General features: G+C 39.6%; 1 protein-coding gene across 1 annotated transcript in view; it reads left to right on the forward strand.

Annotated features, from left to right (window-relative positions):
- HSD17B3 (hydroxysteroid 17-beta dehydrogenase 3) overlaps nucleotides 1-27,343 on the forward strand; it is a 54,399-nt gene continuing 27,056 nt past the window's right edge. Inside the window, exons 1-3 of the mRNA XM_043979361.1 lie at nucleotides 1-154; nucleotides 4,589-4,635; nucleotides 25,404-25,479. Coding sequence (XP_043835296.1) covers nucleotides 1-154; nucleotides 4,589-4,635; nucleotides 25,404-25,479 — 277 coding nt within the window. The remainder of the gene's footprint in view (nucleotides 155-4,588; nucleotides 4,636-25,403; nucleotides 25,480-27,343) is intronic.

Consider the following 27,343-nt stretch of genomic DNA (forward strand, 5'->3'; position numbering starts at 1 on the left):
ATGGGTGAAATTCAGAATCAACTCTTCATCCTTGTAGGGGCACTGGTGTGTCTGAACTACCTGCTGAAGTATGTGAAGTTCTTCAAATATTTTCTTCTGCGTTTATGGAATCCATTGCCGAAGTCTTTCTTTCGATCAATGGGAGAATGGGCAGGTAAAAGAGTTAATACTTTCCAATGTTGGCTCTTGCTTGTGTTCTTGCCATTTTAATCTCAAGAGTTAAGTGAAATCATTGAGAACAGAGCATGTAACAAAGGTTATTTTCATTTTTAAGGAGGATTTAGCTTACCATAGAAGTTAGAGAAAGAAAAATAGAATAAAAAAGATTCTAGAACATTAGAGCTGCAGGTGACCTTTGATTTTTACTTTTGTTTTTAACAAGCATTTGCTAAGTACATACTATGCACAAAATGCTTTCCAAATATCTCATTTTATCCTCACAACAATCCCGGGAGGTGGGTGCTATTGTCCAAATTTTACAAATAAGGTAACTAAGGGAGACAAAGGTTAAATGATTTGTCCATGGTCACACAGCTAATTTGAACTCAGGCCTTTCTGAATCCTAGTGCAGGGTTCTAACCAATAAGCCCCTAGCTTCCCCTAATGATGTTAGGACATTGAATACAATCCCTTCATTTTACAGATGAGGAAACTGAGATGAAATTACTTTCTTCAGGTCATATAGCTAGAAAGTGACACAGTTGCTACTTAAATCCAGGTTTTCTGATATTTATTTCATTATATCATAGATGCCTGGCTTCTAAAAGGAAATGCCAGGATAAAATTCAGTGTGGTATTAGGAAAAGAACAGTAGGCTGGGATTTAGGATAACTGGGGGCGGGGGGATAGTCCTTGTCTATCACCAACCTTTGGTATGACTTCAGGCAAGAGATTTTCCTTCTCTGGGCCTTAGTTTCACAACTATAAAATTGGAGGGATTGGGGTAGTGGATCTCTAAGGTTCTTCCCAATCAGCTTTAAGATTCTACTTCTGTGAGAAAGATAAAAAATTACAGCATGCCTCAATTCCAAATTATTGAAAATAGATACTCTTAACTTTATTTTCAACTTTATTCTTTATCCACATTTGTTCAAGATTATATTCTTTTTAGGCTAACTGGTAAAATTGCTCTATTTCCAGCATCCAAACCCCTTCCCCCACCAAGATAATATCCACCATTTTATGGGATTCTATCTCTTTTCAAAAGTCATACTGTAGGATTAAAGTACAAAATGAAATATACACATGAATATCTCTCACTGTATAACTGATTAGGTCTATGATTTACTTGGTATACAGAATTTTTAAAGGAGGAAACTCCCTCTATCACTCTAAATTGGCACATTCTCTATAATTTATAGTCTTAGAGAGTTAGTTGCCTAGAGCAATGGTGTCAGACAGATGGCCCACAACATTCCCAAGGGCACCTTAACCAGATACAAATGTAATTGGGAAATATTTAATACATTAAATAAAAGTACAACAAAACATAGATAACATTACATTCTTTTAAAATTATTTATTTATTTTTAGTAAGGCAATTGGGGTTAAGTGACTTGCCCAGGATCACACAGCTAGTAATTGTTAAGTGTCTGAGGCTGGATTTGAACTCAGGTACTCCTGACTCCAGGGCCAGTGCTCTATCCACTGCACCACCTAGCTGTCCCAACATTACATTCTTAAACTGCCAATAAGTGGCCCACTGGAATCCTCATGTACCAGTTAGTGGCCCCCAGTTTTACTTATTTGACAGCACTAGAGCCTAGAACATAGAGAGGTTAAGTGATTCGATGAGGGACACACAGCCAGGACAAGACAGAGTCTGGGGCCTGAAGGACAGATCTCTGTCTACTTATCCCAGGTTGCCTCTCATGTCTGTGTGTATATATTTGTATACACATGTTTGTGTATACACAGAACACACACAGAGATACACACATGAGAGGCAGTGTGACATAATGGTTACACAGATAGCCTCAGAGTCAGGAAGACTGTTCTGTCATTGACAGGCATTGGCTTTGGGAACCTAGTCAGGTAGCTTAATCTCTCAGTGCCTTAGGCAACTCTCTAAAATGAAATCCTAGATTAAGATTTGATCTGCATTTTTGACCTAGAAAGTTTCCAGACCAGTTTTGTATGCTTATGAAATCATAGGTCCTAGTAAAAATAAGGAGAGAGAGAAAAAGAGAGAGACAGACAGACACTTCTACATACATACAATGTGCACTCACTCACTCCCTGAAAATTTAGACACTGGTACTATTAGAAGCATGTCTGGGTTCAAAGAGTAATTGTTAATGTTCACTATCTTGGCTAATATTATCTATAACATTTATTATCCTGGAACCTCTCTTGGTTAAGAGTTTCTTGGAGTGTAGCTTGGTTGAATTTTAAGCAACAGATTCATAAATCACCACCAGGTCTCTTTGATTGGAGAACTTGATACCATGATGAATCCCAGAATCCCATAGTTAAAAGGTACATCAGAAATGAATCCAACATACACATGACAGGAATTCCCAGTGACACACCTCTGCTTGTTATAAGGAGAGTAGAGTGGCCAACAGGGTATGATTTTTAAAAAAAAGTCACTGAGAAACTCAGCCTGTCTCTGCTAAGGCATTTGGTATATGGGGAGGGGGGTTGGTGTAGTAAAAAAGGGTGATCTATGTAGGAGGGGAAACTACTAACAGATAAGAAATCATTGATACTTTCAGTTTTGAATGATGTTAAACTATGTACACCCACGTAGTACAAGAATTAAGGGAGTAGGGATAGTCTAAAGAGTCTGAAAGAAAATAATAGGGCAAAGGCAGCAAATTGTACTTCCAAAGCATCATTTTCCCCTGTTTCCTGATTCAGTGTTTGAGAAGAGAAGTAATTTATATGGAAATCAGATGGAAGGCAAGTCTAAAATGAGGGTCAGCAAAAAGATACTGTAGCATTAATTATAGTGGAAGAGATGGCCAAATTGGTTCTTAAAGATGTCACATCCCTGGATTATAGAGGCTGAGAGCTTTGCAGAACACTTCTATTGATATTAGGGTTGGGGGTTTGTGTGTGTGTGTGTTTTGGGGCAGGGTTGTTTGTTGTTATATAACCTCCATTTAAGAAAGCCTATAGAATCACTCTAAGAAAAGAAAATGACCTTCTGAACATGGGATAAGTTGGTCTCTTATTACATAGACTGTAAGTAATAGAGAATCTTATCAACACATGTATGCAAATAGATAAGAATCTTTGCTGATTATCACATTATTGAGATATTAAGATAGAGCCCTGGAATGGAGTTAAGAGGGACCTGTGTTTGAATGTTGCCTCTGATACTTATTAACTGTATGACCATGGTCACAGTTAAACTGTCTGAGGCACAGTTTTCTCATCTGGAAGATGGGGGAATCTGGAAGGTCAGAGTTTAAATCCTGTCTCAGATATCTATTAGCTGCATGACCTTGGGCAACAGTGACAAGGTGCATAGAACACTGGGTCTGGAGTCAAGAAGACCTGAGTTCAAAATTGGCCTCAGAAAATTAATATCTGTGTGACCCTAAGCAAACTTCTTGTCTGCTTCAGTTTCCTCAAATGTAAAATAGGGGTCATAATAGCACCTACCTCCCCAGAGGTATCAGGATAAAATGAGATAATATTTGTAAAGTGCTCAGTACAGTGACTGGCACATAGTAGGTGTTTAATAAATGCTTGTTCTCTTCCCCCATCCCCTTTTTTTGCAGGGCAATGAGGGTTAAGTGACTTGCCCAAGGTCACACAATTAGTGTCAAATGTCTGAGACCAGATTTGAACTCAGGTCCTCCTGAATCCAGGGCCAGTGTTTTACCCACTGTGCCACCTAGCTGCCTCTGTCCTTTCCCCTTTTTGCTGCTACATTTCTAGGGAAGCAGAGTGGTTCAGTGGATGGGATATTGGATGTGGAGTCAGAGAAACTGAGTTGAAATCCGGTAATGATTTTGCCACTGATGACCTATATAACTGTACAAAGTTACTTCCCTCACTCTGGGCCTTAAATGAGAGGATTAGATTGAGTGGACCTCTAAGTCCCTTCTGCCCCTAAATCTATGATCCTAGCATTCTGTTGCCCACTGCCAATATCCTGAGATTCCCTCCTCCATCTATTCTTTGTACTAGATTACTGACAGCACCTATGAAAAGGAAAATTGTTTTTCAAATGAATGAATGGTGTGATTGTTCTTAAATTGACACTAAAGTGTGAACCAAAAGAGATAATGAACACAATGCCTGGCCTTGAGGGAGTGCAGACTCTTCTGTCCCAATGTTTATCACTGATGAGTCCTTGTTCTGAATAGAATGTTACTTGAGCCTGAGATAGCCTCTTTTTGGAATGTCTCCATCTCCCCCAACATGTTTAACCTTTTGTAAGGGAAGGTGAAAAGCTTATTGATGTTAATCTCATAGTTCAGAGAGGCAGCAGTAGTAAGGGGAGAGTTGGTGCTACGGATTATCAAATGTAGAATGGAAATAGGCATGAAGGAAGTTTGGGAGAGGCTGAATAAAAGATTTGGGTGTGAAATGAGGTTTAAAACACTTGAAACTATTTTCTCCCTTTTTTCAGTGATCACAGGTGCTGGAGATGGAATTGGGAAAGCATATTCATATGAGGTAAATTACCAAGAACATCTGTGTATTGGACTAGCATATTCCTGAAGATTGCTTCTATTCAACGTTCTCCTTCCATTTAGGACTTGTTATGATTATTGTGCAGAACCCGGTGCCTACTTAGGAACCAGATGTACTTGTCACTCAGCACAATCTATTGTATACAGACAACTTCAAGGGTTAGAATTTCTTCCTTTCTTTCTTCCCTCTTTTCCTCCTTTTTTCCTTCCTTTCTTCCTTCTCTCCTTTCTTTCCCTCCTTCCTTCCTCCTTTTCCTCCCTCTCTTCCTTCACTCCTCTTCCCCCTTCCTTCCTTCCTTCCTTCCTTCCTTCCTTCCTTCCTTCCTTCCTTCCTTCCTTCCTTCCTTCCTTCCTTCCTTCCTTCCTTCCTTCCTCCCTTCCTTCCTCCCTCCCTCCTTTCCTTTTTACCTCTCTCCCTTCCTTCCTTCCTTCCTTCCTTCCTTCCTTCCTTCCTTCCTTCCTTCCTTCCTTCCTTCCTTCCTTCCTTCCTTCCTTCCTTCCTTCCTTCCTTCCTTCCTTCCTTCCTTCCTTCCTCCCTTCCCCCACTGCTGTGTGTTATGTTGATTCCAAAGCATACTAAATGTGGCTTGAGAGGAATACCAATACAAAGAGATTTGTACAAAATAACACTGTTGGCATATAGTAAACAATTCAATAATCCATTAGACCATGGCACCCTTAGCTTTCATATTTTCTGTGGATATTCATTCTCATAGACTATAAAAGGATTGTCCTAGGATTAAGAGCTGGAAGGGAACCTTAGACTCCATCCAATTCACCCCCCTTATTTTGCAGATGAAAAAACTGAGGCCTAGGAAAGTGAAGTGATTTGCCCAAAGTTACAAAGGACTCAAATATAACTTCTCTGACTTGAGATCTCTTCTACTTTCCATTGCACAACATTGCTTTTCAAGATTGTAACTAAGACTAGAGTCTGGGAATTTGATTTTTACTATAGGATCCCAAGAACCTGTTGGAAGCCATTTTTTTACTGCAGTTGCCCATACCCCAGTATCAAAGGGTCCAAGGTTTCCCACAGCAACAGCTGACAGCAGCTTGAACCTTTCCAGTCTTTGATATTAGTGAAAGACATTTGCCTGCCCACCTTAGAGGAGCCCATTAAGATAAAACAGGATTTTTTAATTTTTTAATGGGGGAAATTTGAACCCAGATCCTTCTGAATTCACATCTAGAATGCTATTTACTAAACCAGGGGTTCTCAGAGTTTTTGGTCTCAGTATCTTTTTACACTCTTAAAAATTATTGAGGACTCCAAAGAAGTTTTATTTAAAGGGGTTACATCTATTGCTATTTATTGTATTAGACATTAAAACGGCCAACATTTAAACATATTTATTAACTCATCAAACCCATTATATATTATAAAAAGCATAATGTAATGGGAATATTATGGGCCTCGGTTACCCCAGAAGTTGTCTGGGGAGGTCAAGGAACCTTTTCCTTGAAACCCCAGGAGTTTTCCTTAGAGATCAAAGAAACTACTCCTTGAGAAACTAAACCAAAGGACAGACACACTTAAGAGGTAAGTGGCACCAGGGGACTGAGTTAGCTCCGGGACCACCACCCTTCATTCCAGTCTCCCCCACCCCTGGGGAGACAAGATTAGGTGTGGCTGCTGTCTTTGTGGCAGGAGAGGAGAAAGATGGCTTGAGAGATCCTCAACCACCCCTCACCCAACTCCTCCAGCCACCACCAGTGGGGGATGGTCCTCCCTCAATAAGGGAACTTTTCACAGTCAGATGATCACCCCCATCAGTCCTCTATAAAAGTACCTGCCTGTCTCCTGCTAGTGGAGATTGGTATCTCAGAGCCACACCTCTGCGCTATGCCTTCCCCCCCCCCCCCCATGAGAAGTCCAAGGATTTCTCTCTTGGTTTCCTTTACCCAGCCCCTTAATAAACTATTATTTTATTCTAATTGGATTTGTGTGCAAGGGGATGTAATTCTTTAAAGAGTAATTCCTAAGGACCCCAGACCCCTACCCCTATCCCAACCCCCCCACCTATTTCCCCCATAACAATAATTTTATGAAAAAAACCCTATTTTTCCAAAATTAAAAAAATTAAAGAAGAGTATCATTTCTTTACATGTTTTGGCAAATCTCTTTAATGTCTGACTTAATAGAAGGCAGCTGTATTCCCATATTGACTTCTGCATTCAATCTGTTATGATAGGTTGTTTTGGTCAAAGGGTATGAAGAAAATCTGGACTCACAGATACACATTTAGAAAAAAGAGGAATATTTAAATAGGCAAATTAATGTCTTAGGATTATTAAGAGAACAATTTTGACCTTCAGGACCCCTGGAAAGGTCTTGGGTCCCAAGGACCACACTCTGAGAACTACTAATGCCAGAACCTTTTCTTATTTCATTCATGTACTCCCTCCACACCCCCAATCCCTTTTCTTTCTTTTCCTCTGTCCCTGACAATCAACCCTTCCCCCAATTAAGATTTTTTGAAGCTGACAGCTCCCTTTCACAGCCCTTCTCTTTGAGGAAAGGATTATCTCTGAGGCCCTTTCTAATTCTGGGATATTAGGGTTCCATGATTTGGGGATTCTGGAGATAGATTAAAGTCTTGATATTTGTTTTCCTTGACCATGGAGCTAGTCTCTCTACTTCCCTTTCTTGCCTCCTCCCTACTTCTGCTCCTTAGACAGGGCAAGAGGAATGTTCTTAGTTAATAAATCAGTTAGTCAAAAACATTATTAAGAAAGCCCTAAGTTCTGAGCACTGGGCTAAGAGCTGGGGATATAAGGAAAGGTAAAAGACAGCTCTTGCTCTTCTGAAAAAGAATACCCAATAGAATGTAAGCTCATTGAGGGCAGTGTTTTTTTTTTTTGCCTTTGTATCCTTAGCACCAAGCACAAAGTCTTGCATATTAAACAAGCTTAATACATGCTTGTTGAATTGAACAGGGCACATAGTGTGTGGCCATGCTAATAAACATTACTGTCCTCCAGTCTTTTAATGACCTTAACATTTTTTAACTTTAATTTTTTAAAAAGTACATTTCTATTTTTTTATCTTTAAAATTTTAAAATTTTAATTTTTTATAATTTTTTTTTTTTTGCAGGGCAATGGGGGTTAAGTGACTTGCCCAGGGTCACACAGCTAGTAAGTGTCTGAGGCTGGGTTTGAACTCAGGTCCTCCTGAATCCAAGGCTGGTGCCTTATCCACTGCGCCACCTAGCTGCCCCCAATTTCTATTCTTTTTGCCAATTTTAAGTTCCCCAAACTATAGCTTGGCTGCCTCCAGTTGTCACATTACAGTAATCAGCAACTTCTGCACAGCAGTGTTAGTTATCAAATATTGGGTAATAATTTCAAATTGAATTGTACTTCAGAAAATTACCCCTGACAGAGAGAATGTTTATTGTAGGAAACAATTATCTCTAAGTCCATTTATTGACTGAACATTTCACTAAAGCTACTAAAAATCTCACCTAAAGCAACTTTATGCTTGAGTTACATTTCCTTAGAACTGCCTTATAATGGCTTTTGATCAAGATGTTAAATCAATACGTGGTACTCTCCATTGTACATTATGTTCTCCCTGCTCTTGGATGGAATTAACTGGGGGCCAGGCAGGGCCTGTGGGCAGATCAGAGCTCTCCAAGAATAAAGCAGAGGGATGCACAATGTCTTTGGATCACTATGCTCAGCTCTTTTCTGTTTACATAAGAAAATATCACCTTGGGGAAGAGTTTTTGTTTTTATTGGGTAATTTATTTATCCATTCTGCCTTCTTCAAATTCTTGTATTATCTTTTGTCCTCTAAAAGTACTTCCTGGGGGCAGTTAGGTGGTGTAGTGGATAAAGCACCAGCCCTGGATTCAGGAGTACCTGAGTTCAAATCTGGCCTCAGACACTTGACACTTACTAGCTGTGTGACCTTGGGCAAGTCACTTAACCCCCATTGCCCTGAAAAACAAAACAAAAAAAGTACTTCCTAATCTATTACTAAAAGACTTTTCTTTTTTGGGGGGGGGTTGCGGGGCAGTGGGGGTTAAGTGACTTGCCCAGGGTCATACAGCTAGTAAGTGTCAAGTGTCTGAGGCCGAATTTGAACTCAGGTACTCCTGAATCCAGGGCCAGCACTTTAACCACTGCACCATCTAGCTGACCCCCAAGACTTTTCTTAAAATAAGGGAAAAATGGTTTTGCTTTGTGAGGTTTTTTTGACTAAGTTCACAATAGAAAAAAATTTAAAACCTCTTCCCCAAACCAAACTAAGCAACACCTTACAATCATACTTTTAATTTGTTTTGCTTTTTAAAAAAAATTTAAAGTGAATTCTTTAGTTCTCATATAAAAGTCGCTGAAGTCAGGCCAGTTGAATGATTATGGGTGAACTTCAGTTACAATTAACAGTAGACTTCTGAAATCGGGCCTTCCACTCTCATGATTCCCCAACCTACCTAGCAGAGAAGCAGGGGATAGCTAGAGTAGAAAGGGACTTTTTTTTTTTTTTTGGTGAGGCAATTGGGGTTAAGTGACTTGCCCAGGGTCACACAGCTAGTGTTGTGCCTGAGGCCAGATTTGAACTCAGGTTCTTCTGAATTCAGGGCTGGTGCTCTATCCACTGTGCTACCTAGCTGCCCAAGAAAGGGACTTTTGAACTCTTTTTTCCCCTTTTTTTTGGGGGGGGTGTGGGGCAATAAGGGTTAAGTGACTTGCCCAGGGTCACACAGCTAGTGTCAAGTGTCTGAGGTTGGATCTGAATTCAGGTACTCCTGAATCCAGGGCTGGTGCTTTATCCACTGTGTTACCTAGCTGCCCCCCTTTTGAACTCAAAACCAAATTTACCTCTCAGGTCGAGAGGGGGGGGGATGTAATTTGTACCACATAATACAAGGACAATAGAGAAAAGTTGGGATTTTAACTGAGACCTTGTGACTCCATACCCAGAATTCTTTGCATTACACCACAACACTACCTCTCTCTCTGACTGTCCCTTCTCCAGCTACTTTGAAGTCATCTTGTTCTCTCATTCTGAGTAAATATATCTTCCAAAGCAATGGTTTTAGGTTTTTTTGGTCAATCAACAAGCATTTATTAAGCACTTAACTCAGTGGCAGGCATTGTGCTAAGTATCTGGGACAGAAAGACAGTAGTGAAATAGTCACTGACCTCAAGGAGCTTATAGTCTAATATAATACTTTTCAATACTTTAAGCTGTTACCATTTACACCTTAGTATAAATGGCCAATAAGGCAAGTCTGCAAACATTTAAGTGCCTACCATGTGCCAAGTGCTAGATCAGAAAGAAAGTAAAAAAAAAAAAATTAATCTCTGACCTCAACAGTTTGGAGACTAATTGTATAGGCGTGTGAATCCTCAGTTGCATTTAATCAGGGTTATTGGGGGACCCAGGGAGAATGGTGCTAGTTTATCAGTGATCAGGCTAGCATATTTGTGGTCATAGGTCACATGATTTGGAAATAGAAGGGACTTTCAAGAACTCTGCTCCAAAACCTTCATTATGGTAAGTGGAACATAGTGGAACATAAAACTATTTACCCAAGGTGACCTAGATAGCTGGTAGTGGAACAAATGATTCAAATCTAATACTCTTTCTAATGTGCCATATTTCCACACAGCTTACTGCTGAGAACCTATAGAGTAAAATGGTAAGCAGGTTGTGCTGGGAGCAAATTAGGTGTCCTGTCCAAGGTCAGTTTCTTCATCTTATCAAATAGGTTTCCAAGTCTGAGATTATGGCTTGTACTGTTGACAGGTTCAAACATATCTTTAAAGCAGTATAACAATGGAAAGGGCAGTGGACTTGATGTTAGTTAGAAGACTTGAATTCTGGGCCTACCCCCATACTTCCTAGCTGTATGATTGTGAGCAAGTCATTTAATCTCTCTAAGCTCATTTTCCTATCTATAAGATGGGGTTGGGCAGTTAGGTGGTACAGTGGATGGAGTGCTGGGCCTGGAATCAGAAAGACACATCTTCCTGAGTTCAAATCTGGCCTCAGACACTTATTAGCTGTGTGACCCAGAGCAAGTCATTTAACCGTATTTGCCTCAGTTTCCTCATCTGTAAAATGAGCTCAAGAAGGAAATGGCAAACAACTCCAGTATCTTTGCCAAGAAAATCCCAAATGAAGTCACAAAGAGTCGGACAGGCCTGAACAACAACAAAATGGGGTTAATAATATTTTCAAGGAAAATACTTTGTAAGCCTTAAATAAGATTATAATTGCGAGGTTTATCAGAAAGTGTGAGTGTACAAGAAAGAAATCCACAGCTGTCTAATTGTTTTAGCTGAAAAGATTCTTCCTTCACCCCTCCCAAGGAGTACCATCAGCACCTGAATTCAAATCCTTCTATCTATCCCTGTAAGGGATAAAATCGATCTATTCTTAGTTTACATGATTAAAATCCTTAAAAGGAATGAGCTGGGGGCAGCTAGGTGGTGCAGTGGATAACACACCAGCTATGGATTCAAGAGGACCTGAGTTCAAATATGCCTCAGACACTTGACACTTACTAGCTGTGTGACCCTGGGCAAGTCACTTAACCCTTATTGCCCTTCAAAAAATTAGAAGGAAAAAAAAGGAATGAGCTCAACCTGGAAGTTATCATTTGTTCAGCCTCTGAAAAGCCACCAGCAAAAAATCTACAAATATGTTCTAAAGTAATTAGTAAGGAGAAGATTTAGGAGCACACTGTTAGGATGGAGAACTCTTAAACAAGAGAGACAGCTGCCTGTGTATAATGCAGCTTGCAATCAGCTGTGTGCTCGTTGTTTGCTCCCGAAGCCATAAAGTCAGGATATTTCCTGATCACTGATGATTGATCAGTAGTGAGTGGAATGGGCTGGTGAGTCTGTCCTCTGGGTAGTTGTGATAGAGTAAAGTAAGACAAAGTGAGTGTGGGAGCATTCGTGTTGAGGGACCAGGGAGCTGTTCAGTTTGACTGGAATGTGGTGGATGTGGATGTGAATGGCATGAGTGGAAAGGTAGAGTGACATCAGATTGTGGGAGGCCCTGAATGCCAGGCTAAAGAGTTTGAATTTTACCCAATAGGTAATTAGAGAGTCACTGAAGATTTTTGTATGGAAGAATGGCATTGACATTTTCAATTCACTTGAATAAGTACTTATTAAATGTCTTCTATTTGCCAGGAACTGTACTATGGATACAAAGACAAAAATCTATGCATAAACATTGTGGTTATCAGTTATGTGAAGCATAAATGGATAGAGTGGTGGAGGTGGGGAAGAGAATAGAAAAAAAATTCAGAAGGATATTGCTATTTTTTCAACCTAAACTTAGATTAATTGTTGCCTATCTAACAGAAAGAGCTACAAAGTACTTAGTACGTTGGTTCTTTTGTGGTGTAGCATAGTGTGTCAAAGTCTAGCATGCTAGACTTTAAGGTCAGTAGAATTGAGTTTGAATTCCACCTCTGATACTTACTAGTTGTATGACCTTGGAGAAGTCACTTAACCTCTATAAACCTTAGTATCTCTGTAAAATGGCGATAATGATATTTATTGTGCCTACCCCAATCCTAAGGGTTGCCCTTAAATAATTAATATATGTAAGTTTCATTGAAAATTTCACATATATAATATGCATGTATGTATTTATTCAACTACTGTTATTTTATTACTCAGTTAATTAGGGGCAGCTATGTGGAACAGTGGATAGAGCACCAGGCCCAGAGTTAGGAAAACCTGAGTTCAAAGGTGGCCTTAATAGTTGTGTGACCCTGGGCAAATCACTTAACCCTGTTTGCCTCAGTTTCTTCATCTGTAAGATGATCTGGAAAAGGAAATGTCAAACCACTCTAGTGTGTGTGTGTGTGTGTGTGTGTGTGTGTGTGTGTGTGTGTGTGTGTGTAAACTATATTCTTCTATAGCCCCAAGCAGCATGAGTAGCTTTATTTCCCTACTAAGCCTTACAAAATTGCTTTGGATAAATAGTGCATTCTTAGATGAAACTTTGTTCTAACAATAAGTACTATGATTTTTGCCCATAACATGCAAAGCCATAAAATTTGTAATGGAGTTGGTTTCCAAGTTCTTTTTTACTCCTCCATACCAAATAAATTGACTTAAGATTTAGTGTCATTTGTTAAAAATATTTGAATATAGTTTTTTTCTTACAAATGGTATAAATGATCTCATATTGCATGTTTTAATTCAGATGATACATTGGAAACTTCTGTGAGCTTATGTAATATACAAATTCTACTCAACTGTCTCTCAAAAGATTTGATGTTATTCCCATGATAATAGACACTGTAAAACAACTCCCTAGAAGCTGAGTGACTGAAATAGCATGAGATCTAGACTAGTGGTCTGGTGATTTTATACTAAGTAATAGCAAATCATTTTCCTGCTGTGAAGCCCAGGGTTGGACTAGATAATAATAATAATTTACATTTGCATGGTGCAGTAAGGTTTGCAAAACACCTTCCTTATAACAACTCTGAAGTAGGTGGTGTCTTTTTATCCCTAATTATAAAAATGAGGAGACAGCTTCTGAGAGGTTGTGACTTGCCCATGATAATAACAATCTCTCACATTTATATAGTGATTTAAGATGTGCAAAACATTTTATGTATATTATCTCATTTGATCTTCACAACAACTCAGTGAGGCCAGAGCAATAAAAATAGCTAGTATTTTACAGATGAGGAAACTGAGCAGCTCTTAGGCTTGAAATGTTTGTGTAAAAGCTTTTAAATTGTATATAATCAGAATTATGTTTTACATGTTGTAATGCTCTCTGTATCTTCTTTGGTCCTAAATTCTTCGCCTGTCCATAAATCTGACAGATAAAACTATTCCCTGCTCTCTTAGTTTGCTTATGGTAAACTTTCACCCTTTATGTATAAATCATGTACCCATTTTGATCTTATTTTAATTATGGTGTGAGATGTTGGTCTATACCTTGTTTCTGCCATGTTGTTTTTTTTTTCCAGTTTTCCCAACAGTTTTTGTCAAATAATGAGTTTTTGTTCCAAAGCTCATAAGCTTGAAATGACTTGTCCCTGGTCATGCAGCTGGTAAGCATCAGACACAGAATATAAATTCAAAATCTCTCCTGATTCCAAGTTTAGCTTAAGTCCAACTGGTTCTTTCCTTCTCCAATCTAATAGCATCCCAGGATGGATTCACTAAAGAGAAAGTCATTTGAATTTTTGTGTTAAAATAGTTATATTTCTCCACATTTTTCTAGCAGTAAATTCTTCAGGTCAGTCTTGGAGCAAGACAATCTAAACTTGCCCAGGTTGCAAATAAGAGCATTATAATTTCCCCCTTTTGCTTCCTAGTCCCTGAAAGCAGTCTTCTCTGGTCAATTATTAGTAATGGTTTTCTTTGATTGAGTTATAATTTCCATTGTTTGTTAGGAGATCTGATAATGTAGGTCACAAAAATGTTCAGTATCATCTCAGCTGAAGGAATGGATCATAATTTTTCAAAAGAGCTAGTTGGTGAGAATGTCTTGGAGAGCAAGAAAAAGAAAGAAAAGAACCTGTATTTTGTTTCTTTTCTTCATAATTGTGAAGAAACACAGGACTTAGAACGGACATGACTTTTTTCTCCTATGACCTTGAAACTGGACCCTTTATTATTTCCATTCCTTTCTTCTAGCACCTTTCTATTAGGGTCATCCACTTGACATGTACAAATGCCTACAGTGTGAGGATCTTGGAGAAAAAACTCAGTATGTGAGTAGGCAAGTTATATAAGTACATAAGTGTCCTGGTAAATGTTTAATAATTAGCTCTCAAAAAAATGTACACACTATATATTTTCAAGTGTAATCTGCATCATTACCATTTTCTTCATCACCTTCTTATGTCTAGACAATAAACAAAATAATAAATTAAGCTCTGATTTTTAGTCATTTCTATTTCCAAGGTTGAGATGCTCACAATGAAAATTTAACAATTGGTTCTCTAGCCAGTTGCAAAACCTGGTTCACCTCCAAAGATTTCTGTGGTTCTGAATTCTTCTTTCTGGCTCTCATCCCATTCTGTGTGCTTTGAGATGTCTATCGTCTCTCCTTAATTCTCTTCTGCTTTTGGTTCTAGGCCAGAGACCTTTTTTCAAAGTTCTGCTTGTTGAGGAAATCAGATCCTTCCTTTGTGATTTTCCAGGTTCATCTCTTAATTTTAGGCTGAATTGGACCACAAATGATTTCCTGGCCCTTCGATAGGAGGACCCCATGAATTTATTTTCTGAATCACTCATTTCCTGAGAATCACTCTCATTCTTGTCATCTCTTCTCTTCTTCTTCTTTTTTTCCTAATTGTTCTTAATTCTGGGCAAAATTCTGATGGATATAGAGTTGGTTTTCTGTAGCCCCAATCTTCCCTTTTGTATCCTATTTCCCTAGTCCATACTTCTGTCCTTCAAGAGTTCCATTTCCCAAGCAAAAATGTACACTTTGGAAAGACTATGTAAGTTATTTAAACTTTATTCTTCATTTAAGCAAGTGAATGCATTCCCTCTTTCTGGGGCTATTGGTGCCTTATGGTGTCTGTAGCCACAGCTAGGATGGAACTGAAAAAAATCCTTTTTTTTTTTTTGAGGGGGGAAGGGAGTTTTCCTAGTGGGTATAAAATCACTCTTAAGGTCCCCCCTTAGGGTAGCTAGGTGGTGCAATGGATAGAGCACTGGGCTTGGAATTAGAAAGACTTGTCTTTATGAGTTCAAATTCAGCCTCAGATACTAACTGTGTGACTCTGGGCAAGTCATCTAACCTTCTTTGCCTCAGTTTCCTCATTTGTAAAATGAACTGGAGAAGAAAATGGCAAACCACTCCAGTATCTTTGCTTGGAAAACCCCAAATGGGGTCACAGATTCAGGCACTACTGAAATGACTGAATAACAACAACAACAAAGGCCTAGCCATTTCCAGAATCTAATGTCTCTCTCTTCTACCTACCCAAGCACACCTGAATTCAAATTCTTTCTTTCCAACATTGCCAGCTAGTGGCAGCCCCTTCTTTTCTTCCTTCCCTATCACCCATTATGTATTAGGATAAATGATCTCTATTCATTTACATAGACTCCAGAGGCAATAATCTACAGTGCTGGGAATAGCCAAGGTTGAAAACACACACACACACACACACACACACACACACACACACACACACTCACACACACTCACTCACTCCAGAAAGGTTATTCATCATCATAATGATTACTCATGTTTTGGATTGTCATACAAAAATGAAGTCAGGGATGTCAGCCTCCTTAAAGATGTTAATTTTCTGAAAAGAGGGTCCAGAAAAATCCAGTATATAGGGAGACAGTCTCCCTGATGGTCCCTGAAATAGACAAGAATCCTGTTCTGGGCAGACAAAGGGAACAATGCCATTCCCTGGACAATCAGAGTTCTCTTTGTTCTGTGGATGGGGGCGGGGGTTCTCCGGTTCCCTCTGACTACTTCACATGCAGCCTTTAAAATGAGTTTTCAAAACCTCAGAGTGTCTAAGTGTTTGCTGGGGCCCTAGGGAATAGCTGAACAGTTAGTAAAGAGCAGCTTAGGGAGCCTACTTTACTAAGAGCATCTTTTGTGCTGAGAATGCAAATGGCTGCCCACAATGCCTTTAATGGACAATTTCCCCTTTCCGAGTTTGATGAAGTGAATTGGGAAACAAAGGTTCTGATTTCTCAGACATTCTTTCCATTGTTTCTGAGAGTCTCAAGGGTGTGTGTGTGTGTGGGGGGGGAAGGTTTTCAATGTATATAGATAGGGCTTTGGGACAGCTTTGCAAGGAGTCAGCTTTGAGTTTGAACAGGCTTAGTGTTTTGTTCTGAGGAAAATTTAGGACAGACAGCTGCAGCTGGGAACCAACTTCAAGGCCTTCCCCTAGCTATCTGCAATCCCGGCAGCCTGATTTCTCCCAAGATTATCTGGGCAAATTTACTATTATATTATCATCATTTACAGCCTCTGAGAGGCTTTACTTATGTTCATCTTGTTTTAGGTAATAGATATGCTCCCCAAAATTGTGAATCCATATCTGTAAATATTTCATGTGTTAAGCACCACAGGAAAGTGGTGTGTTTTTTTTTTTTAGCAGAACCTGTATAATGAGTCCTTTGATGGTGTGAATTATCCTCCAATTTATTGTTTTATTAGTTAGATTTTTATGTACTGGGTTTCCATAAATTGGGGCACTGCTATCTCTATATATGCTTGTCCAGTGTTGAAGATGTGAAAATACTCTGGTTTGGGCTGTCATATTATAGATTCCAAAGGTTATCCAATTTATTCCTCTAGGTCTGGGCTGTACAGTAACCCAGACTGGTCCAGAAAATAATACATATACCTTTGTCTTATGTAAAGGGTGATGCCATGGAGCATATATGATGGACTCTTTCCATTGATCATCATGGAGGATGGATTCTTATGGAAGACTCTTCCCCCTCCTCCCACTCTGTAAGGCTTTGAGAGGAACTGAGGAGAAAAAGCTCTTGCGCTCTCTCTCTCTCTCTCTCTCTCTCTCTCTCTCTCTCTCTCTCTCTCTCTCTCTCTCTCTCTCTCTCTCTCTCTCCATCTTTGTGTCTCTCTGCCTCTCCCTCTCTTTTGAGTCCTGACAGTTCTCCCCTGAACTTCCTTCCCTAGCAATGCAGTCATTCTTAATTCATTCATTTATTCACCCATTGAACAAATATTTATTACACATTTATATCTGTGCCAAGTCCTGGGTAGATACTAGATCCTTGCCCTCCAGGAGTTTACAATCTGGTTTGTTTGGGTTATGGGACACATAGGTGGGTGAATATAATATGACAAGTGTGTAAGAGGAGCACAATGTGCAATGAAATCAGCTGAAGGAGAGCCTGGTGGAGGGGTTTTGAAGAAGACTTTCACAAAGGATATGGCATTTGATCTGGGTTTTAAAGGAGATATAGGACGTCAACAGTCAGTAAGGAGGACATTTCAGGTGCAGGAAGCAGTAAATAAAGGCAAGAAAAGTGGGAAAACTCAGAGACTAAAAAGTACTAGTGAAAGGCCTTGAACGCCAGGCTAACAAATTTGGCTTTTACTCTGTGGAGCCACTGAGAAGTTTTGAACACTGGAGTAACAGGATGAGACCATAAGATAATTTGCTAGCAATGTGAAGGGTAGATGAGAAAGGAGAAATACTGAAGGGGAGGCAGAGTAACAGTATTTTGGAAAGATACTGGTTCTCTTATCAGAGGGCCTAGGTTCAAATCCTGCCTCTGATATGTACTTTGAGTGTTCTGTGTAATGCAAATAGAATGATAAGTGCATAAGAGAAGTACCAAGTGGTCCTTGGGCAAGTTAATTCACCTCCCTGGGCCTCAGTTTACACATTTGTAAAATATGGGGGTGGGTGGGGGAGGGGCTGGATTAAGTGGCCCATGAGGCTGTTCCAGCTCTAGTTCTTTGGTTCTATAAAGATGACTCAGGAGCATAATAAAGGGTCAGTAAACTAGAGCCTGGGGACCAAAACCCTCTTTCCACCTGTTTTGGTGTGTCTCTCAAGCTAACCAAGGTTTTTACATTTTTATTCAGCCCCTAGACACCTCCAGGTAAGGAAGAGCATTCTTAGCTTTCTAGTTGGTCTTACAAAACCAGGCAGCCCAGTCAGGTTTGTCTCTTTGCATAAGTAATTTGCCAGCTGCTGGAACTGAAAGGTACCAAGGCTCTTGGCCTACAATAGATTGAAGAGATACTACAAAGTAGGAGTTCAGTGACTGATTAGTCTTGTGTTTCTTCAAGGAAGTTCTCTCTAATAACTAAACTTAATTATTCTCTTGCCCTGTCCTCAATGAAAAGCATTTTATGATTATTTTTGTTCAAGTCTTCTGGATTTACCAGTTTGTTGCTTTGCATCTTGTCCTTTACCTAGTAAGCCTATTCCTCTCCTGAAGTGCCTTGAATCCACTCCAGTATACCCTGGCCTTGTTCTTCGATAATAGCCACTCCCTCCCACATCAATATGAGGGATGAGCCAATGCCAAAAAGCATCCCCATTACTATCTTCTTTAGAATAAATCCAGTTTAACCAGCCTAACACTTACAACCTCAAAGTCATTCTAGGTCTTTCCCTCTCCTTCCCCCTACTCCACATCTGATCAATTGCTAAGACCGCCTCAGGGCTGATAAAAGGATAGGACTTGGCATAGGAAGATCTCAACAATCTGTGGAACCCTAGGCAAGAACACCCACTTCAGCACCCACTTCAATGAATTGTTGTGAGGATCAAAGGCAATAATTTATATCATGTACAGTACAGTGTCAGATTTTTTTTTTCAACCTACCTCCTCTCTACTTGAATGACCAGTGCTGCAGTTCAGGCTCTGATCCACTCTTTTTTTTTTTTTTTTTTTTTTTGGTGAGGCAATTGAGGTTAAGTGACTTGCCCAGGGTCACACAGCTAGTAAGTGTCAAGTGTCTGAGGTCGTATTTTAACTCGGGTCCTCTTAACTCCAGGGCCAGTGCTCTATCCACTGCAGCACCTAGCTGCCTCTCTGATCCACTCTTTTTTTTTTTTTAATTTTTTTTTTTTTTTGCGGGGCAATGGGGGTTAAGTGACTTGCCCAGGGTCACACAGCTAGTAAGTGTCAAGCGTCTGAGGCCGGATTTGAACTCAGGAACTCCTGAATTCAGGGCTGGTGCTTTATCTACTGCGCCACCTAGCTGCCCCTCTGATCCACTCTTTATGACTCCACTTGGGGTTTTCTTGGCAAAGATACTAGAGTAGTTTATCCTTTCCTTCTCCAGTAAATTCAAGCAAACAGGGTTAAGTGACTTGCCCAGAGTCACACAGCTAGTAAGTGTCTGAGGCCATATTTGAACTCAGATCTTCCTGACTCTAGATTCAGCACTCTTATCCAATGAGCCACCTAGTTGCTTTTTTTTTTGGTGGGGCAATGACAGTCAAGTGACTTGCCCAGGGTCACACAGCTAATAAGTGTCAAGTGTCTGAAGCTGAATTTGAACTCAGTTCTTCCTGAATCCAGGGCCAGTGCTCTATCCACTGTGCCACCTAGCTGTCCCCACCTGGTTGCTTCTTAATAATAATGTTAGCTAACATTTACATAGTACCTACTATATGCCAGGCACAGACTAAGCACTTTACAAGTGTTAGCTCATTTGATCCACACAATAACCCAGGGAGGTAGATGCAATTATTATCCCCATTTTGCATTTGAGGTTTCCTTCAAGTCTGAGCTAAGGTCCCACCTTCTGCCAGAGGCCTGTCTTCATCTCCTTCAATGCCAGTGTCTTCCCTCCGAGATTACCTCTGATTTACCCTGTATGTGTGTGTGTGTGTACATAGATATACATATCTACATGTATATATACATTGTGCTGTACATTCCTAGTTGTTTACATATTGTGTCCCTTCCATTAGAATGAGCTCCTTGGGGCAGCTAGGTGGCACAGTGGAAAGAGCACCGGCCCTGGATTCAGGAGGACCTGAGTTCAAATCCAGCCTCAGACACTTAACACTTACTAGCTGTGTGACTCTGGGCAAGTCACTTAACCCCAATTGCCTCCCCCCCCCCCAAAAAAAAAAAAGAAAAAAGAATTAGCTCCTTGACCTCTGGGACTACATTTACTTTTCTTTGTGTACCTGGCACTTAGCACAGTAAGTGAGGCACAGTGACAGCTTACTGACATAAAGTATATGAGAAGACTAATGCCAGTTTAATCTGGGAACACAGGTCAGAGCCAGTTTATGAATGACTTGATATGCCAAACAGAATAATTTATGTCTTATTATCTTTACATGTTTATATTTATATCTTTATTATCTTGGAAGCAGTAGGGAGCTATTGAAGCTTCCTAAGTCATGGACTGAGTCAGCCCTTTGCTTTAGGAATACCAATTCGGCAACTCAAGGAAGAGAGAGTATCAAAGAGACAATGTACTTTTTTTTTTACACATGTAAACTTATAAGTACAGTTACATGTAAAGATAGTTTTCAACATTCGTTTTTATACGATTTTGAGTTCCAAATTTTTCTCTCTCCTTCCCTTCCCTCCCCTCTCCCTAAGAATGCAAACAATCTGATATAGGTTATATTGAGACACCATACTTTTTGTTTTGTTTTGTTTTGCAGGACAATAAGGGTTAAATGACTTGCTTAGGGTCACACAGCTATTAAGTGTTAAGTGTCACATACACCAACCTTCTGCGTACTTCCTGTTGCTACTAAATATGCTCACGGAAACAAACTTAAGAGGTAACTGTCCACACAAGGGCAAAACATGGGGAGGAAATCTCATTCAGATGGCAAACCCATGAATCTGTTCCCTTCTCATCTTCTCAGGCTCTAAGCTTTATGCAGAAAAAGGTTCCAGAATGGGAACAGTGGAGGAAAGAAAGCATAGAGACAAGAAATCATAGCTGCCCAAGCAGATGATTTGACTATTTGCATAGGGTTACATGGCCACCTCCTCCCTGCCTGATGTGCTTTGAAAATAGCAGCTTGTTAAATGGACAGTTTTGTCCCCCAATGTATTTGGGTTTTTAAAACTAGCTTTATAAAATCATTTAGTTACTCCTAAATGATATCATTCTGTGCCTCAATTTCCTCATCTATAAAATGGAATGGTTTGGCTCTATGGTACCTGAGGTCTCTTCATGACCCACTTGGGGTTTTCTTAGCCTCTGGGCCCCATAATGCCTCATTCTCTTTACTATAAAGTACCATGATTTTATTTTAAAAAAATAAAATTTTAGGGGGCATCTAGGTGGCACAGTGGATAAAGCATCTGCCCTGGATTCAGGAGGACATGAGTTCAAATCCGACCTCAGGCACTTGACACTTACTAGTTTTGTGACCCTGGGCAAATCACCTAACACCCATTGCCCCGCAAAAACAAAAACAAACAAAGAAAAAAAAGACACAGTTCAATCACAACCTTCTGCATGAAACTTTGGGGCAGTTAGGTGACCCAGTAGATAAAGCACTGGCCCAGATTCAAGAGGACCTGAGTTCAAATCCAGCTTCAGACACTTGACACTTACTAGCTGTTTGACCCAGGGCAAGTCACTTAACCCCAATTTCCTTAAAACATCTGGGGTCATTTCCAGTCATCCGGATGTATATCTTTCCACTGGACCCAGATGGCTCTGGAGGAGAGAGTGAGGTTGGTGACCTTGCACAGCCTTCCCTCACTTAAATCCAATTTAGTGCAAGTCATGACCACCCCATAGAGAACAAAGGACAAACAACAACAATATAACAGGAGATACAGAAACATGATGTAGCCTCATGCTTGTTAAAAAAAAAACAACACTCAATGTAAAAGGAAAAATTACTTAATGAAATATTAATTATTCATTATAAAGATAGTTAATGAAAGATATAATACAGAGCAAGACAAAGGAATTCAAACATCTATGGTTTACAGACTAAAATTTTTGTCATTAACTCAACAGCTATTTGTTGTTATTCAATAAAATCTTGGTTTTATTTTTTACTCTCATGGAAACTTTTGCTTTCCCTCAATTACTGTGCTTTTAAACATTGGCTCCTGCAAAGCCTAGGAACTTTTAATGCAGCTTAGGCATTAAAGCATTAAAAGTCCGAATGGCTTTTTATTCAGCTGGTTACATTCATTGAGAATTGTTGCTAGGATGACTTCCTTTCTCAAATGTTTAACTCTCGCTAATTGGTTAGGCTCTCTCCTATAAAAGAGAAATGCCTTGATAATCACATGAGAGACTTCAAATCACTTTCCCCTACACTTCCTATTACTTGAGTGCCTTTCTTTCAGTTCTCAAATAGAAAAGAAAGATGATGTCATTCTCCTTTTCTGTGTATTGTTCAACACTATGAATAATTTCCTTCCAATCATAAGTTAGTAACCAAATTCCTTTACTCAATCAATTATCTTCTCATCTCTTGAGAGGAAAAAACAATATTCAATTAGTACTGAACCACTCTTTGATAAGCTCTGCAGTTTTAATACCAGCTCAGTCAGGTCAGTTTGTTTTTCAAATGAGCCAAGTGGGTGCCTCCTCCCATGAGTGTTTTTGCTTTCCTCTGAACATTTAAAATGTATTTTAAAACTACAGAGAAGTTTTAAAATAGTGTTCAGGAATTGCCTTATTCCAAAAAATTAACGTTAGTAATAGAAATAGAAAAAAAAAAGCCCACCTGATTTGTGGAAATACTTCACCATTGTTGCAGGTACAGTTCCTTGCCATTCAAAAAATGAGGTAATTAAAAAAGAATGATTGTTGTTTATGTGAATATGGAGGGTGGGAAAGAGATGTATGAATGATATTAATTTTCTTATACAATATGCTCTAAGATTTGTTTTTGACTTGAAGTACAGGCACTATTTGCAGTTAGGTTTTATTTGCAAGTTGCTTCTTATACTCATATTTCCAATCCAATCCTACAAATGCCTATTTATTACCTATTATGTGGTGTAATGGATAGAGCACTGGGTTTGGAATCAGGAGGACTCATCTTCATGAGTTCAAATCCAGCCTTAAATACCTACGGGCTGTGTGACCCTGGGCAAGTCACTTAACCCTTTTTGCCTCATTTTCCTCATCTGTAAAATAAGCTGGAGAAGGAAATGGCAAACCACTCTATATCTCTGCCAAGAAAACCCCCCAAAAAGGTCATGAAGAGTTAGACATGAGTGAACAATGACTAAACAACAACCCCATGTACAAGGTACAATAAATAGCATTGGTACTACAGAGACAAAACTGGAAATAGCTCCTGCCTTCAAGGAGCTTATTTTCTTCTGGGAAGATGTAACATGCACATATACAATACTTTGAGGAGGAGAAGGGACTAAATCTGGAGAGATCAAGAACATTATTTGGGAGATGGCAGTACCTGTCCATGGTTACCCCCACTTAAGTAAACAAAGAAAATCTTCAGATAAATACAGTTATGAATGTAATTGTACATAACACTAAGCATGGTTTGGTTTGTGCAGTGGAATGTTCAGAGAACCTTAGATTGAATCTTGGTTTGGCCACTTACTACATTTGTGACCTTGGACAATTTCTTTACCATCCATGGGGCTCAGTTTCTTTATCTGTAAAATGAGAAAATTGGACTAGATAATCTCTAAAGTCCCTTCCATCTCTAAATCTATGACCTTACAAGTATCAGCGCTTTAGGAATTTGGTACTCCCATTTGACATGTAGTAACTTAATTCACTAGCCTAGTCTCAAAGTCACATAGGAGAAACAAATGTAACATTCAGGCTATGAATGGACACAGACCACATTTATTTGTTTGTTTGTTTTTTGTTTTTTTGGGTGAGGCAATTGGGGTTAAATGACTTGCCCAGGGTCACACAGCTAGTAAGTGTTAAGTATCTGAGGCTGGATTTGAACTCAGGTCCTCCTGACTCCAGGGCTGGTGCTCTATCCACTGCACCACCTAGCTGCCCCGACACAGATTACTTCTTCCTCTTTCTTCCTCCTCCACCTCCTTCTCCTTCTCTCCTCCTCCTGCTTCTTTTTTCCCTCCTCTTCCTCCTCTTCCTTTTCCTCCTCCTCTCTCTTTCTTTCCCCACTCTCTCATTCTTTGGTCTTGAGCTTTCTTAAACCCACTCTGAGTGCCTTCTTTTCTAGGAAAATCCTCGAGTTCAAAACTAGATTAATAATTTAATTATCTCTTTCAGGGCTCCAGGACCACAGATTGAAACATGTTGAGATGTTTTGTGGGGATCATTAGGACCCAGTACATCCTGAACTATCTGGCTGCCTTCCTCTTTTTTTTTTTTTTTTTTTTTTAGCGAGGCAATTGGGGTTAAGTGACTTGCCCAGGGTCACACAGCTAGTAAGTGTTAAGTGTCTGAGGCCGGATTTGAACTCAGGTACTCCTGACTCCAGGGCTGGTGCTCTATCCACTGCGCCACCTAGCTGCCCCTGCCTTCCTCTTAATTACCCCTTGCTCCCTAAATGGAGATTTGATCAAGGGGCAAATCTGATTCCTTCAGGATCCCCACTAAGTTCTTGAAACATATCCTTAAATTGCTCAGGGATTCCAACCTGAATAACTCTCCTGCTCACTTACAATGCACACTAACATATCTCACATTTATGCATCCCCCGATACATATACTGGATGATACACCTGCTACTTGCATATACTTGAGTTAAATAAGTATACCCTTTGCTTCCACACATTCACTCATGCTACATTCTCTCACAAACAAGAGCCAGATTCTGCCTGATGATGTTGAGGAGGAGGAGGAGGAAGATATTTTTTTGTTTTGTTTTGTGGGGCAATGAGGGTTAAGTGACTTGCCCAGGGTCACACAGCTAGTAATTGTCAAGTGTCTGAGGCTGGATTTGAACTCGGGTCCTCCTGAATCCAGGGCCAGTGCTCTATCCACTGCCCCACCTAGCTGCCCCCAGGAGGAGGAAGATGAAGATGAAGATGAAAATAATACCTAGCATTTACAGGGCCCTTTAATTTTGCACAGTGTTGTAGTTAACTCATTTGATCACCTATTCCAACAATGACCACTGCCAGAAAAATGTCCTGCCATTCATTTAGTGCCAGTCAGAGTGCCTTTCATTTATTGATAGCTGCTTTACCCCTTCTATCTTCCACGTACAACTATCTGACTGACTTTGGGAATTCTTACAGTCTAACAGTAGGCTTAAGCAAAGACTTTATAGTGATTGCTATAATTGTGTGACTGCAAAGCCCTGCACTTATCTACACAAGAAGCTGTTCCTATTGATAATCTGAATTTTTAAAAACATTTTTAGCTAGCAAAACGTGGACTAAACATTGTGATGATCAGCAGGACTCTTGAAAAGCTCCAGGCAGTTGCAAAAGAAATTGGTAAGTGACTTCTAGTAATGAAATAATCTGTTTTGAAGGTTGTAGAACTAGTTTGCTCCTCTTTTCTGCATCCAGCCTGTCACTTGAAATGGTTAGCCTTGATAATTTTTCTTCAGCGCACCATCTAAAACGTCTAAAGTGATGCTCCTGAACTGTGACATGTCTGTGGCAAGGAATATATATATATGTGTGTGTGTGTGTGTGTGTGTGTGTGTGTGTGTGTGTGTGTGTGTGTGTGTGTGTATGTATATGTATATTCATTCTCTGGCTAGATATAAGAAGTACATATATCGATGATGTCAGGATTTGAGCAATCCTCGTGTCTTCCCTATATGCCTAAAAGATAATTCACAAGGGATGCCTCTAGGGTTAAAGCACTGACTCTCCATTTAAGTTGTCTGCACCAATCTCAGAACAGAGAGATCGGGTGGCCTTTAATACCCATTTTTAATGCAGGAATATTCACTTGTATTCCTGTACAATTATGAAAATTGAGTACACACCCATGTTTCTCTCTGCTATTTTAGGCAATCTATTCAAGATTTAAGAAACAGTGGTTTCAAAATTCTTCCCTAGCAGAGCTGGGAATTTAAGATCCCTGGGCAAGATTAGAAAACTCTGTAAACTACTTATTACCTGAATCTTCCCTCTTTCATTCAAGTGAAAATATGAACTCAATTTTTGCCCTCTAAGCGGGTAATACATTTGCACTGAGATATAGCAATAACAGCATCCCAAAAGTTAAACTACTTATATATGATTTCAATTACAAATGTGCAACTGACCACCTTGTAACATTCTTTCTCTTTCTTTCTTTCTTTCTTTCTTTCTTTCTTTCTTTCTTTCTTTCTTTCTTTCTTTCTTTCTTTCTTTCTTTCTTTCTTTCTTTCTTTCTTTCTTTCTTCCTTCCTTTCTTCCTTTCTTTCTTTCTTAGGGGCAATAAGTGACTTGCCCAGGGTCACATAGCTAGTACGTGTCAAGTGTCTGAGGCTGGATTTGAACTCAGGTCCTCCTAACTCCAGAGCCAGTACTCTATCCACTGCCCCACCTAGCTGCCCCCAGCAACATTTCTTAAGTCCGTGGTTGCAGTCATAATAATAAATGGATCATCAAATTAAAGTGCTTTGCGGTATGACATTCAATGGAGAACATACTTACATCTTACTTTCCATTTGATGAGTTTAAATAATTTAAAATTATCTTCAGTTGGCTAAAGCTCCCTTCATATGATGTGATCATAATTGGTGCAAAATCCAAAAGGTAAAGATAGCAGTCTCCCAAAGGCATAGTCCTTTATCAGCTGATGAAGATCAAGAGTTATAGCTTTTCAGGGCATCTAGGTGGTGCAGTGGATAAAACATGGACCTGGATTCAGGAGGACCTGAGTTCAAATTCGACCTCAGACACTTGATACTTACTAGCTGTGTGACTCTAGGCAAGTCACTTAACCCTCATTGCCCCACAAAAACCCCACAAAAAACCCCCCAAAACACCCCCCCCCAAGAGTTATGGCTTTCTCCACAGGAAACAATGAAGTTTGTACCTGATGCTTGATGATGTTCTCTTCCTGTAACAAAATTCTGAAGTATAGAGTGCTTAGCATATCCCCTACCAGATAGTAGGGGCTTAATAAATGCTTATTGACTAATGATTTCCATGGCTCTAGAGGAGAGAGTGAGGTTGACAACTTTTCACAATTCTACCTCATTTAAATCCAATTCACTTGCAAATTAAGTCATCATCCTACGATGTCATTTGTCCTCATTGAAAACAAAGGACAAACAACTGATTGACTATCATGTTGTTTAGCTAAACTATTTGTAATATTTTTGACATTAACAATATATATACATAATATGTACAC

This window comes from Dromiciops gliroides, chromosome 1 (genome assembly GCF_019393635.1).
Source record: "Dromiciops gliroides isolate mDroGli1 chromosome 1, mDroGli1.pri, whole genome shotgun sequence".
In the NCBI taxonomy this organism is placed as follows: Eukaryota; Metazoa; Chordata; class Mammalia; order Microbiotheria; family Microbiotheriidae; genus Dromiciops; species Dromiciops gliroides.